The sequence below is a fragment of the Polyergus mexicanus genome, unplaced genomic scaffold, assembly GCF_030449975.1.
Source record: "Polyergus mexicanus isolate NDT 795.1 unplaced genomic scaffold, iyPolMexi1.0 SCAF_1, whole genome shotgun sequence".
Classification (NCBI taxonomy): domain Eukaryota; kingdom Metazoa; phylum Arthropoda; class Insecta; order Hymenoptera; family Formicidae; genus Polyergus; species Polyergus mexicanus.
Genome location: NW_027223321.1, coordinates 2,963,013 through 2,977,296, shown reverse-complemented (window position 1 = coordinate 2,977,296; position 14,284 = coordinate 2,963,013). Strand labels below are relative to the sequence as shown.

General features: G+C 36.1%; 1 protein-coding gene across 1 annotated transcript in view; it reads left to right on the top strand.

Annotated features, from left to right (window-relative positions):
• Positions 1-10,732: 10,732 nt before the first annotated feature.
• The window catches only part of LOC138945280 (uncharacterized), a 52,764-nt gene continuing 49,212 nt past the window's right edge, over positions 10,733-14,284 (top strand). Inside the window, exon 1 of the mRNA XM_070316701.1 lies at positions 10,733-11,219. Coding sequence (XP_070172802.1) covers positions 11,097-11,219 — 123 coding nt within the window. The 5' untranslated portion in view covers positions 10,733-11,096. The remainder of the gene's footprint in view (positions 11,220-14,284) is intronic.

Sequence of the window (14,284 nt, the reverse complement as noted above, 5' to 3'; positions counted from 1 at the left end):
CCATTGCAAATAGAATATATATGCGTACATCATTCTACAGTGACTTGAGAAGCGAATTTAACAGGATGTACAAGGTCTCCTGCAAACATTCTAATCAATATCATGGCATTAATCGGAGCACGGAGAAATAGCAAGATAGATAAGTGAGAAAGGGACAGATAAAGAGAGGGCTAAGGAGGGGGTTGGGGGGGGGGGGGAAATCGATTACAGAGGATGTGCGAGCAATAGTTTGGCAGAACCTATGAGGCAGATAAGCATGCCTGCGGGATAGATCTCCGACCTCCAAAAGTGAAGATTCCTACTGCGTGAACCCTTGCTTTCCCTTCCTGCAGTTCTGACGCGCTCTCTGGCTAGCTCGCGTACCGTCGTAACTAGTTGATTATCTGGTAAAATTACATCCGCTCGAAAAAACATTTAAAAAACCCGAAAGCGTAATCCGTAATTTCTGAAATTAATAATTTCAGAAAGCGATAAAGTTAACGAAGGTTTAACCGAAATTTTAATACAGAGATGGAAGGAGAGCGCGAGATTAAAATTCTCTTAAAGTAAGATCGTTCCGTCGCCGTAGTTACGGCACTGAGCATCCTTAATCAAGGAGGGGGGGGGGGGGGTCATTATTGGTATCTATACATAAGTAGAGACGTGTGTGTGTGTGTGTGTAAGTAGCTAAAGGCATATTCAGATCCGCTTGGATGCTCGAACGCGGTCACGAAACTTCGCGCGGCTCCGTTTATTAACTTATTGCATCCTCCAAAGTTGCCGTTAAACTGATATTAATTATCGCGTTATTCGCCCCCTTCCCTCTTCGTGCATCGTCCCTCTCCCCCCCCCCCCCCCCATCGTTCGATCCACCGCGAGGACTCGGGATTTTTCTGAACAACTTGCTTTCTCTCAGTTTCCGCCCACGTGTGTCGTCCGGCGCCTCTTTCTTTTTCCCCCTTTACACAAACCTGTCGCGCTGCTACGTGCACGCCCGACAGAGCTTATTGAATCTCGTTCTGTGCGAATCTCTTTTGAAAGGAGCGATTTTTCGATTTTTCTCATTTTTGTGTTGTCTATTTTACCGCATTGTACGAAGGAAATAAATTTCAGTTCCGGTATTACCCGCAGATTCCCTCTACGGCTACTTTCTCTCTTGTTTAAAGGCTAACATATAACATATATATGTGTATATATATATATATAGATAATATATAAAAAAAATATATGTATATATTATATATTTTAAAATACCTTATATCTATTTATCAAATGACAGATACAGGCATATCGCACCGCGTTTCAAATCTAAACTAAGAATAGGGCGCGACAATTTCTGATCGACAGTTAGATACAATTGAATACATATACCGGTCACTTCTTATATCGTTGCCAGAAAATTCGAAGATGCGTTCGCGCGATAAATCTTATCGAGCATTATGATGATTTACGCGCGAACAAACGAGATTTTTCGCTCCTGTAACGTCCGCATATAATAACGAGGCGACAATTTTATTCGATGCGAATACACTTCGCGTGCAGTCCACGTCCTGAGTGCATTTTTGCATCCGTATTGTCCAATCACGTAGCTTCTCGCATACGTGAAAAAGACACCCATATACGCTTATCAAGATGCATAATTCATTACTGTGCACGAATGCGGGGGGGGGGATAAAGAGAAAGAGAGAGAGAGAGAGAGAGAGGGGGGAGAGAAAAGGAGAAAGAAAGAGAAATAGATAAATATGTATATATCAGTTTTTCATAAAGAGTCGCGATATCTCGAGAGCGCGACGCGTCGTATTTCCCGGCTTATCTCCTGGGATAACGTACTTGACGGACGAAGATCTGTGTTTGCCGTGAAGGACGGTACACGGTGAGCTTTCTCAACTGCGAGCGTCGCAAAAACTCTAGCATGGCATCGCCGAAAATGTTTTCTCGTCCGCCGAGTATTCGCGCCTATTGACACTCTCGCACTCGCAATCGTCGCCACCTCCTTCCTTACGCGCCGATGTAAAGCCCGGTTTATGTCTAGCGCCGCAAAGTTAAATGGAAAAGCAAATCTATTGTGATTTTCATAAGAGACTATTGTGTGCGAAAAAAAATTTAAAAAAGATCCGCGCGCGTTTCAATCCGAAAAATCGGAAAGATATCTCCACCGCTCGTTTCGTTTTGCGAAGATTTGGATTAAATAGCGGATTTCGCGCGCGGTCGAACAATATCAGCATATTAGTTTTCTTTCTCCCTTTCTCTTCTCTCCGCTGGTTTTTAAAACTGTAAAGTCTGCTGGCTATTGTTTCGTCAAGATTATTGAACAAGAAATTGTAGGGTTTCGAGAAGAACTATTTTGACAAATATAGAGTGCTAGAAACAGTTTACGATAATATCTTGAAATAAATAGCGTAAATCAGAAAATATATTTATGTTGAACAAAATAAGAGTCACAAAAATTTAAAAAATTCTAATTTTTTTTTCAGATTTTGTAATAATAAATATTTTCAAATTACATATCTCAAAAACATGCATTTTTTGTATTTTATTTTGTCACTACAGTCATATTGAATTCTTGTTATCAAAAATTCCAATCCATGCAAATTTTTTTTGTGAAAAATACATAAAAACAAATTGGTTCTTTCATGCGCCACTAGTCGCGTTTGACAATATAGATTAATGAAATGTAAAATAAAAAATTCTCTTTTTTATTATTCTACATCATAACAAATGCACGTATAATTCAATCTGCATATTTATTACAAGCGAAGATAAACCTTATGATAATTAATCAGAATTTACAATTATTTATTAATCATAAATCTCGAAAAAAAGTCTCTAGTATATTTTATCAATCTATCTATCGAACAATTTTAATGAACTATCGAATGGTGGCATATTAAAAAAATAATTTATTTCGACACATCTTATAAGAGAGAAGTTCACACGATTTTTCATAATTCCGACGTCATAATTTAATTTGATATCAATGAGAAACGAGAAGAATTTTGGGAAAGATTAACACATTAGAATCGTAGATAAAAATATAAGTATATATAGATAAAGAACAATACAGATACTGTTATATTTACGACAGTGAAAAAGATTCGCGAATGACATTTAAAATCTTTCTTAGTAGCGCTTATACGAGTTTAGTAGAGCTTACGTTTCTATAATTTTGCGAAAAAAAAGAGCGAGCGCGCAAATGTTACCTGCGTTTCATTGGACATCGTGATTTTACGTACGAACTTTCGCATAATATGATCTTGATTGGCTGCCGGGAATATTCGCGATAGCGGGCAGAGCAAACGTCATATCCGATTTACACGGTGCGATTGAGCTGGGAGTCGGCAGCCGGCAGCCCCGGCGAAATGGCGGTAAAGTCAACACGTCGATAAAATCTCTTCCCGTCATCGACAATGGCAGTCACCGGCGCCACCGTCATGACTATTAAAATATTAGCGAACATACACATGCACGTTCCTGCTTCGATATGCTAGAAACGCCAACGTATCGAGCAAATAAGCGAGATTGCAATTAGAAAAGTAGAGACTTGCCGGTTCGATGGATGTAAATTTATTCATGGAGTTGGTTGAACGCCGTACATTGAATCGATCGATATATTCCCACGCGAATCTGGGAATTTCCGATACGAGTTCTGAAGAGTGGTACCAAGTTTCAATATTGTAGCATATATTAGAGTTATTTATTTTGGGGTAATTAAAACTTTTATGCTAAAACGCGAAATATAATAACGTTACATATAAGAGCTCCGCATTTGTAGCGTTATATTTTTAACAGCGCATGTTCTCTTTGATGAATTTGGAATAATATATTTTTTTAATAGAAAGCATATCAAAAGAGCTTATTATTTATTAGTAGCTTCGTCATTACATATTTTAATAACTAAATTTTGAATTAAAATTCTGTCAAAACGTGCTTTAAAAATAAATAAAAAAAAGATTCTATTATTTATTTCTGTAGAATTTTAATTTATCGAAGACTTAAATTTGCCAAAGAATTATTTTAAATGTTATGTTATATTATTTTAAATGTTATTTTAATATATAAATAAATAAAAAGGATTGCTGTTTATTTTATAATGTATAGGTCATAATATTTGCTGCATTAATGAAATGGTTTATTAAATGATAAGGCGCGTGTCAAATTAATAATTATTTAAGCGAGAGCAAGCCTTCGTAAGACAAATTAATTAATTAATTAATTATTTAATTTATATCATATTAATAATAAAGCTAGTTAAAACTGTCGATGCAGTAAATAGATGATTGCATCTGCGTTTGATTCTAATATTTAATGGATATTAAAATTAATTTTTAGTCGACCTAAAGTGTAGTATAATTCGAATTTTAATTTGTTTCCTCCAATTTTATCGTTGATTTTTAAATAACAGGCGATCGATTCAAGCTATTTCTCTTGTACAGCAAATAACATACACATGTGAATAAATAATCTCACGCTTAAAATAATCATTAGAAATCTTGTACAAGAAATATAAAACTTCCGACACTGGACATTCCATAGTTAATTAAAATTTACTACGAATACAACTCGAGTCCTACGAAATCATTCTTTTTTCAATTTTGCAATATATAATACTTTCCCATTTCGCGTTTCTTAAATACCAGCCCACGGTTCGATATATTCACTCGAGAATAGATAGATTCTATTCGCGTTCGTTAACTTGAAAACTGGCAGCCTCCTTAGTTCGACATGTTATCGAAACTAAAAAAAGAGGGACGGGGTGAGCGCGAAATCGATGATATCGTCGAATTTAATTTAAGCGAAAAGAGAACGATCTTCCCATCGATCCGCGCTCGTGTTCCCCCCGAGCGATAATGGTCGGGCCCGTTGTCGACTCGTACTACTCGCTGCAACGTCGATGCGGCACGTTCCGACAAATAGGTGCTGCGATCTCCCTCTTATTTCACGCCACCGTCGTCGCCGTAAACGTTATGGCGAAATAATCATCGTTCTTTTCTTTCTAGCACGTTCTCGCTTACCGGTACATAGAATCAGCTGCTCGATAGCATCTGCGGCCAAGGAAAGAAACGAGACAAGTCGGCTTAACCATTATCGTTTCTCTCTCGCGATCTCTCTCGGAAATCTTATCGTACCTAATTATATATAAGGATTTTTCTCTTTCTCTATCTCTTTGTATTTGCGATTTATCAAAGCGCCGTAATTGACGGATTAACCGATGCTTCGTACTTTAATTCGCGACTTTTCCCTGGATATATGTGTCATAATTTACCCCCATGGAAAGTTTTGATACGAATTTTCGCTCCGCGATACGTATTAATTCACGTGCTGAGATGAGAAGCAATGTAATTTTATTACGGTGAAAATCTCCTGAAAAGCAACGGAGACAAATGTATCCGTGATGTTACATGTTACACAAGTAAATGCAGTTGAATCTCATTTCAAAAGTCTTTCAGAAACACTGCTATAGAGATATTAACATTATTATTCTTATTTTAACAAAACTTAAATTGTCAGAAAATACTCGTATATGGTATTTGTCTCATCCTAACATAAGTAATAACATAAGTATAACAATTAACACTTGGTATTTTTTATCACTTTTGACATACTAATAAAATTATCGCTAATTAAAGAGGGGATAAAATGCAACAAAAGCACATCGCGCGTAAATATAGAGCAAATACTTTGTTCAGTATAATTTTCATGAAAATAGGCAGATTTATTACAGCGGGCTTAAAGAAACGAAATGTATGATCCCGTGTACCGGTGTTACCGGTCGGACAAAACTTTAGCTTTCATTTATAGTGGATAAATTGAGAATGCAGGAAGCGCGTTTTGATTTCACGAGAGTTACATTTTACCCTGTAACTTGCAAAAACTAAATGTAACGATAATTTGCCCGCCTGTATCATGAATGTTCATTAACATTGAAGATAATATCGGCGTATTTTATGCAGTTAATTGGTAATCCTCCTTGTGCTTGACATCCGGATACAAACGTTCGATAAAATTCTGACAGACGGGATAAACGATTCGCGGCGCGAACGGATAAACGAATCGAGGGTGGAATTTGAATCGCCATTCTCGACATAGACATCCCGCTTGCTGCCAGTTAAAAGTGTAAATTTAATTATTTATAATGTCCATGGTATTACGTCCACTGAATTTGAATATGAAATTATGTGCATATATCTTAGCCTTCGGCTCGTCAGGTCACTAAAGCACTTTGTGAAGAAGAGAATCCTCCTCTCTTCTCGGGAAATTAGCACCGCTCTCTGGCGCGACTACCCCGTGAATCTCTCTCTAATGCCCGCTCGTTCCCGTATTTTAAAACTACCTTAACAGTACTCAAGCGCACGGTTGATAATCTCCTCCTGCTTTAATTAATCCACTTGTGCGAAATGCTGGCAAGAAGTGCATTTCGACGAGATTGGCGAGCGCGTGCGCGAAATTCGAAGAGTGCGTAACGAGCTTATCCAATATTTTCATATTCTTTCCATACTCGTGTCGTGATTTTGATAAATGATCGAATTATGATAAATTCCACATTGAATAATTTCACGACACGACGAGACAAAGTAAAGATTACCGGGCTGATTTATCTTTAGAGAAACGTGGAAAGATCAAACGGAAGATGTATTATAAATGAGATACATTCTCTTTAATCATCGTTCGATAAAGTTTGTAATTTTCATTTCGTATAAAATAGAGGCAAATATAAAATACGAGAGAAATTGCCTCATAAATATTTATACCGAAATGAATAATTGCTACGTAGCATTCGATAATGGAATGTATGTAATTCGGTATTGACCGATACGGATGCTTTCTATTCATCGAATATAATTAGTAAATATATGCCATGTTTGACTTGCATTGAATGCACAATTGTATGATTATTTAACACGTGACAAATCGTTGCAACAAAATTTCGTTGCTCACAAACGTAAAGCACGTTTGATTCAATTTTCTATTAATATTTGAATTAGACTTTTAAAAAATTTTCCCAATTTGACCGTTAGGTCGAATAATATCTCGTTAAAAAAAAAAAAATGTTCAATTTTAATTCTAAAGTTTCGCAAAGATCACAGAAGTGTAACTGCAATAATAAATTGTGTTAATAAAATCGAAAAGGCACGGATCTCGAAATCAGATTGCAAATTCGCACCAGTTATCGATGACATATTGTGTGTACGTTGTAAATAATTATCTTTATCGCGCATATTTTCGCGCAGTACCAATTATCATTTACGTATACTTATGAAACGCGGTCGACTGGCAAAAACGAATGGGTTGCGAACATCCGTGTTAACGATCGATCTCCTCGGAGAGCAAAATTGACAATATATCGTTCTGCTAACAAGTACGGGCCAACAATTTCTAAGTGCGGTTTCTCCGTCGAGAATTCGCATGACGTCTACAAAGCGAGAGGAATTGATAATGACATAAACCAGAATGATAGAAATTAGTATAATACTGCATTTCTGTATCCTTTCGATGCAGGAAGTTGTGTTATATATGTATTATACGTAATATCGCGTAATTTTTTCAACAGATGATAGTTCTATTTTCGCATCGATACTGCGACAATATTAAATAGAGGTAGACATACGATGCACATGTTGCTCTTGTCAATGTGCATTCGCGTGTGTATGTGAGATGTAAAAACTATTTTATTTTCCGAGTATCTAAGCGCAGATTTAAGTATTGTACATAGTCGGAAGAGAAAGTACAGATGTTTGTATCCAGATGCGGTTCGCATCACTCCTCATAACGTGTGGTGACCATCGTGTTTCCGTCGTTCCGGACATCTTAGCTTCGTGTAGCGCATTTTGAGAGCGCGGACGCTCTCCTTTTTCTCTCTTCCTCTCCTCGTTCTCTCTTCGCTCTTCGTTTATCAGCGATGACAGTAGCGGCATGTTGTCGTATACGGCGGATTGAACGAGCGAATTCAACTTTCATTGCACGATGTAGTCCCCGCGAGGGATATCGTCTTCGTCCCTCCGTTCTCTCGCGGTCCACTCCTCCCCGTGTCTTATTATCTTTATTTGCGAGCTTCTCCTTCGCCGTTTCCGGTGTAATGCTCTCCTTGTCTCCCTTCGTTTCTATTATTGCTTATATTTTGCGCGCTCATCTCTTCATAATCTTTCGTTGTCTCAGCATTTTCTCGCCTTTTTGTTTCCATTGCATTTTGGCATTGTTCGCCGCATATCATGAAATTACAACCGAATACAATTGTCATTGAGATACTCTCTTTTGTGTATTGTGATTGCGTAATTACGTCCATTAGACATAAAAGAATTATTTTCATTGCATTTATGTGAGTTTATAGAAAACATTACGAATAAAAATCTAATGCAAAGGAATGTAAATATATAATATTAGGAACGTTCGTAAAAAAATTCAGAATTACAAATATAAATTTTTAGATAATTCTAACAAATAAATATAAAGATAAAAATAAAGTTAAATAAATTGAATAAAAAAAAAAAGCTTTTAAAATCATCGATATAATTTTTGATGTCAGAGACCAAAGAGATTGTTGTATATCGAAAGGGTAAAGAATTTAATTATGATTGTATCATCTTGTATAGTTTCCGAGAGATAATCGCTCTATGATAAAGCTCTCAATTCTACTTTTCAATTTTTCTAAGCGATAAAGTGTAACGAGGCGTGAGATATTAAGATATTGGACAACCAAAAACTCTATCTCGTTTTCTGATTCAACCATTGTGGCTCTATTCGGGGAGTAAAGATGCTTGGTGCGGTCGATATGATTCTGATGGCATCGTTGAAAGCTCGAAGTGGAAGTTTCGTGGAGAAAACTCGAAGCTCGACATAGTTGCAATTTTGAAGGCAATATTCGTAAAATTTCCTTCTCACATATGTAATTTTCTCTCCTCCCTTTTCACATTCTTTTGCTTCTCAGATAGAGAGCTTCTATTTCCATTCGGAACTTCGCATTTACATCTCATAATGTGCTACTTGCGCGCGCACTTTATCCGCGATAAGTTAAAATAGCATTATCACTCCGCGGTGAATTATATTTCACTTTGTGTCAACTTATTCAAAAGTAAATCTGTAGAAATTTCATAAGGAAAAAAAAAAAAAAAAAAAAAAAAAAAAAAAAAAAATACTTATTTATTTTTACACTTTTTTTTATATGAAGAATAGATCTCTCTCTCTCTCTCACACACACACATAAGAGATCATTTTTATTTGTAAGATGTAATTATATTTTAAAGATTAGAAGAAAGGCAAGTGACGTCTTCTTTTTTAACAAGAATTCGGATCCCCTGCAATTTACACGTTCTAGTCAATTTTGACAAAAAATCCGTGGGTCGATTCCAAGCGGATCTTAAAGATCTATAAATATTTCCCTTTCCATTTATATCTCGTAACTTGCTACCGGAGAGCAGCTTTGCCGCGTTGTAGGTGATCCAAACGATCATCATCTTCACGGCATTTCTAGGGAAATAACAGTCCGTTGACTTTGTCCCAGTTTGTATCTCCGTTCTCCGATTCCCTCGCGATCCTTCGCTCTTTCGCCCTCAGTCTCGTTATCCCCCGTTATCCCCACTATCCGTCTCTTTGTCTCTCTCTCTCTCTTCGTTCCTCTCCGTTCGTTCCGGCGTCGTCGACGGAGGACGGACGAACGGCCGTACCGAACGAGGACCAGCGCAGGCGAACGTCAGAGTGCCCTCCGACTTCGTCGCGCACACATCCCTTCTGGAACGCGATTATCGCGCGCATAGCTACGTTTTACGAATCGCGTTTCGCGTTTAAATTATACATTACCGCGAAAATTAACGTGGCGCTTTTGTGACGCCGGTGAATATCAGTATACTCGTGATCTTGTGCGAGTCTCGTCCGAGAGGAAGGGAAGTTGGCTCGCTCGCAGTCACGAGGAACGAAACGGAAATTGAAAACGACGGTGCAATCCGGTGAAGATACCGTGAGAGAAACTGAACTTCATTTCGCGCGGAATTGCGGAATCCGCCTCCGAAGCTCTCCCGATTACATCAGCACGGAATTTCTGTCCGTTTCTCCGGAGAATTATCTTCGAAGATCTGTCCGTCTGGCGGAAACATCCAGTCCGATTATCGAAGATTTTACTACCGAAAGAAAATCAAGATACTCTCTTGGAAAATTACCTTCCATGAAATATTATCTGCGACCAAATCTCCATGCGATCCTTCGAACGTCTCGGAGCGATCGTTATATGTTGACAAAAGCGACATTAATATAATCACTTGATACGGATTTACTGTGAAATAACGAAATTATTTTGCGGTAAAATAAAAAGCAGGAATTTCGAGTGTACTATCGATAAATCGTCGATCTAGGATGGATATCTGGAAGAAGCGACAGTCGTAAAACTTTCGATATTGCCGCGCTCTTTCAAGCGTGTCCTATCCCAATTTTTGTTGGAAATCGTGGGAGAAAATTGGAATCGGTGGAATATTGCGAGAGATCAAGCACGATGCGCTGAAGAAGCATCGATCATCGCGGGCCATAAGCGGGGCGGCCTAAGGGCGCTGGGGGTGTTCAATTAAATCGTTTCCGCATCGAAAATTTGATAGACGAGCAGACAGTGATAGTAACGAGTAGAGTATAAATCGAAAGAGTAAGAGAGAAAGATAGCTGGACAGAGTGACTCGGTTAACTTAAAGCGACAAATATCCGCGATGCTGCTACAGACGAGCGTTTTGTCTTAATAAAAAGTAAAAATAAAATAAAAAAAAATAAAAAAAAAATAAAAAAAAAATAAAAAAAAATAAAAATAAAAATAAAAATAACATATTCGTGAGAGGATACATCGATCGATTTAGAACATAATTTAAAATGGTGATATTTATGGTATGAAAAATATGAAGTGTTGAATATTCGTGACAGAAGAATCCTCTTAAAGCGTATCACATGGTTAATGATAACGGTGATACGGTTGAATAGATGTAACTGAGTTACATGCGCGGAGAATTTACGTCATCAGAGCGTTACAAACGATACAAAAGTTGAAATTTTAACGTCCGCGTTGCAAGGGCTGCTATATTAATTGCCTGTCGTAATTGGGGTTTGTAGAGATCGCGCTTAATTAGTTCGGCGTCTCTAACGGGTGAACGATGAAGTGGTGCGTGCTAGTGTTGGTATTTGTCGGTCTGACTAGAGGCGATAACGGCATCGGTGCGAACACAGTCTTCAAATGCCCGGACCTCAATGCTCAAGACGAGATAGATCTCGAGAAGGTACATATGCGTTGTCTCTATCATCGTTCGCTGTCACTTTATTCTACATACATACACATACATACACACACATGCACGTATAAATAACAATAATGTTTTTATATATAAAATGTTTTAATATAGAAGTATGTTTATAGAAAGTTTCTAATATATGTATATTTTTTTTTGTCTAGTATATTATATATAATTATAGACTTTTTATTTTTCTATACATCTGTTAATAAATCTAATTAAAATTCAATTCTTATCTCGATACGTAGAGAATGTTTAGAGAATATATAATTGTTTGTTTATAATTTAAAGATCGCGCGTTTGAAATACAATGGCAATTACGAGAGAAAGATCTGTATATTAATTATATATAATTAAAGCATTTTGTTCTCTCTTCTATTTGTTATCATTTGTAATATAAATTTAACTCTTACATTAGGTATATGATTCTTGAGGAAATATATTTAATAGCCATTCATTTATAATTTAAAGAGCGTGCATTTGAAAAGAATAATTATGAAAGATTTGTAACTTTTGCGACATATAACGCATCTAGATTTTTTTTACCGATACTTAAGATGTGATGTTTGGATAAAACGTCTATATGAGCAAGAGGATAATATATCAGGCTTTTAATATGTTTCCCGTCACAAGCATTATCCGTGATGTTCGCCGATAATTCACTGGCGTGTCATAAGCATCATTCGTGGCTGCTCGGCATACATTTGTCTTAATACAACTTTCGGCAATTTTGCATTTCGGGAAGAAGAATGCTCTTCATTATACAAATGCGCCATTAACTTCCGCGTAAATGTATATCAACGTAATTTTCAGTATTCTGCCGCGTAGCAATTGTGATTATTATTTCATGTTAATTAATTATTTCATTTAATTTTCTCCGCATTTAATAAAGATAAACTTTATCAATATTATAAATGGTCACCAATTTTCTCTAACATAACACGCTTGTTTAATATATATATCAATAAACGCATTATAAATAAATTTAAAATATTTATAAACTATATTGATTTTGTTCGATGCACGGGGGCTTAAAACACGTAATGAAAATTATGGAAAAGATAAGTTTTTTAATTATCGACATTTTCAGAAAACTTGAAAAACTTGAACTCGAAATGACAGATCTCGATAAGTACGACTTGGATGTAGCGGATATAGCGAGATCGTCGTTGATAAATTTGTGATATTAATAATATGACAGTATCATTTTTAAAATCGTATTTATCAAAGTTCATGAATGAAAGATAAGAGGCACAGGAAGAAAGAAAAATATTTAAACGAAGAAAGCTCGTTAGTTTAATGATATTTAGTCTGAAACTCCGAGTCTCTGTCTTACGCTCAAATGTAAACGGAACTCAATTTCCTTTTTGTTTTTTCCGATCGACTCGGTTTTTAATGTATTAAATGTATATTCCCCGAAGCTATTTAATTAAACTTGGTACACATCGATTTTATTTCTACATACGCGATGTACATGCTCCGTTCTATATATGCATGCGTGTGCATGTGTTGTGTGTGTGTGTGTGTGTGTGTGTGTGTATGTATGCAACATGTCGCGTTCATTGATCAAACTAGATTTAACGACGCTGTGTGTCATGGTCTCAAAAATCAGGTCAACTGGTTCTTTTTTAGCAAAGAAATTTTGGTCAAAATTTAATTCACCGGATAATGGACATATGGCAAATTTACATTTTAGTACACGAACCGTCACTTTCAATTTGCATGACATAAAAAGCGATTGTATAAGCAATTAGATGGATCAAAATACAAACGTCATTAATACAGATCTAGATAATTTTAATGGATGTAGCAGTATTTTTTCTTTTCCTTTTTTTTTCTTTTTAATATAGAGGATCTAACTGTACACAAGTATTACAATTGGACCTACAATCGTTATGGACGGATCGCGTAATGGTTCGCAGTTGGGCGCAGCTTAAAGTATCGTTAATTCAAAACAATTACGAGGTTCCTGGCACGCTGCCTCTACGAAGTTGTTGAGCCGCTTCAGCTTATATAGTTACATACGGAGTGCATTAAGTGCGGGTCATAATTTAAATAGTCGCGTCCAAGACTCGTAATTCCAATCCCACGAGGTTAGCTACGTAATTAATGAATCACTTTTTCCTACGCGCATAACTTTCCATCATATGTAGCAGTATATAAAGTACCACCTGTGCATAACGCTATAAAAATTGTTGAATTGTTTTAAATAAAGTCATAAATATTCTCTAGAGAAGAATCATAATAAAGATTAATCCAAACAGATTTCACAGCAAATTAAGATATTTAGATACGTGTATTCAAATTACTTCAGTATCGAATTTTTTATATTGTATCACTTATACTGTACAATATATATATATAATTCAATACTGTTTTATAATATTGCCATATATATTGATTTGTCAACATATGTGAATGTTATCAAAGTTATGTCGACTTAGAGCTTCATGCAGGGTGCATTAAGTGGTCGTTATGAATTAAATCGACGTGTTCAAGACCCGTTATTTCAATGGAACAAGGTTACTCATACGCTAACGTAGGCTGTACTTGCTAAGTATACATTAGTGGCGATCGATAATCCTAAAATATCATTAAATATTTGTCTAAGAAAAATCGTCGTAACTTTAGCTAACAATATTTCCTGAATTCTTTATCGCTTTTAAGTTTATAAAATCTTATAAAAAAATATCTATTGTGCAGATTACCTTAAAAACTTTAAATCGTTAAGCGTATGTTTATATCACAAACATTAATACAAAGTTATTCTTATAATGTACAGTTTTAATGAGTTAAAACTTCATTTTCTCAATTATTATCAATACCACGCGACAAAGTTAGTTGCTGACGACCAGCTTCCTTGAAAGTTTGTATACCGAGATTTTGTAGCAAGATATTAAATTAATTACTCTTTTATTATTATTTTCTTCTCGGGCTTAAATTGTTAGGAATGCTTTGACATAGTTGGGCAATATTTTTATTCCTAAGAAACAAAAGAATATATAAGAGTGAAAATATAGTCTTTCATGAATTTAATCAGATTAAAACTCGTA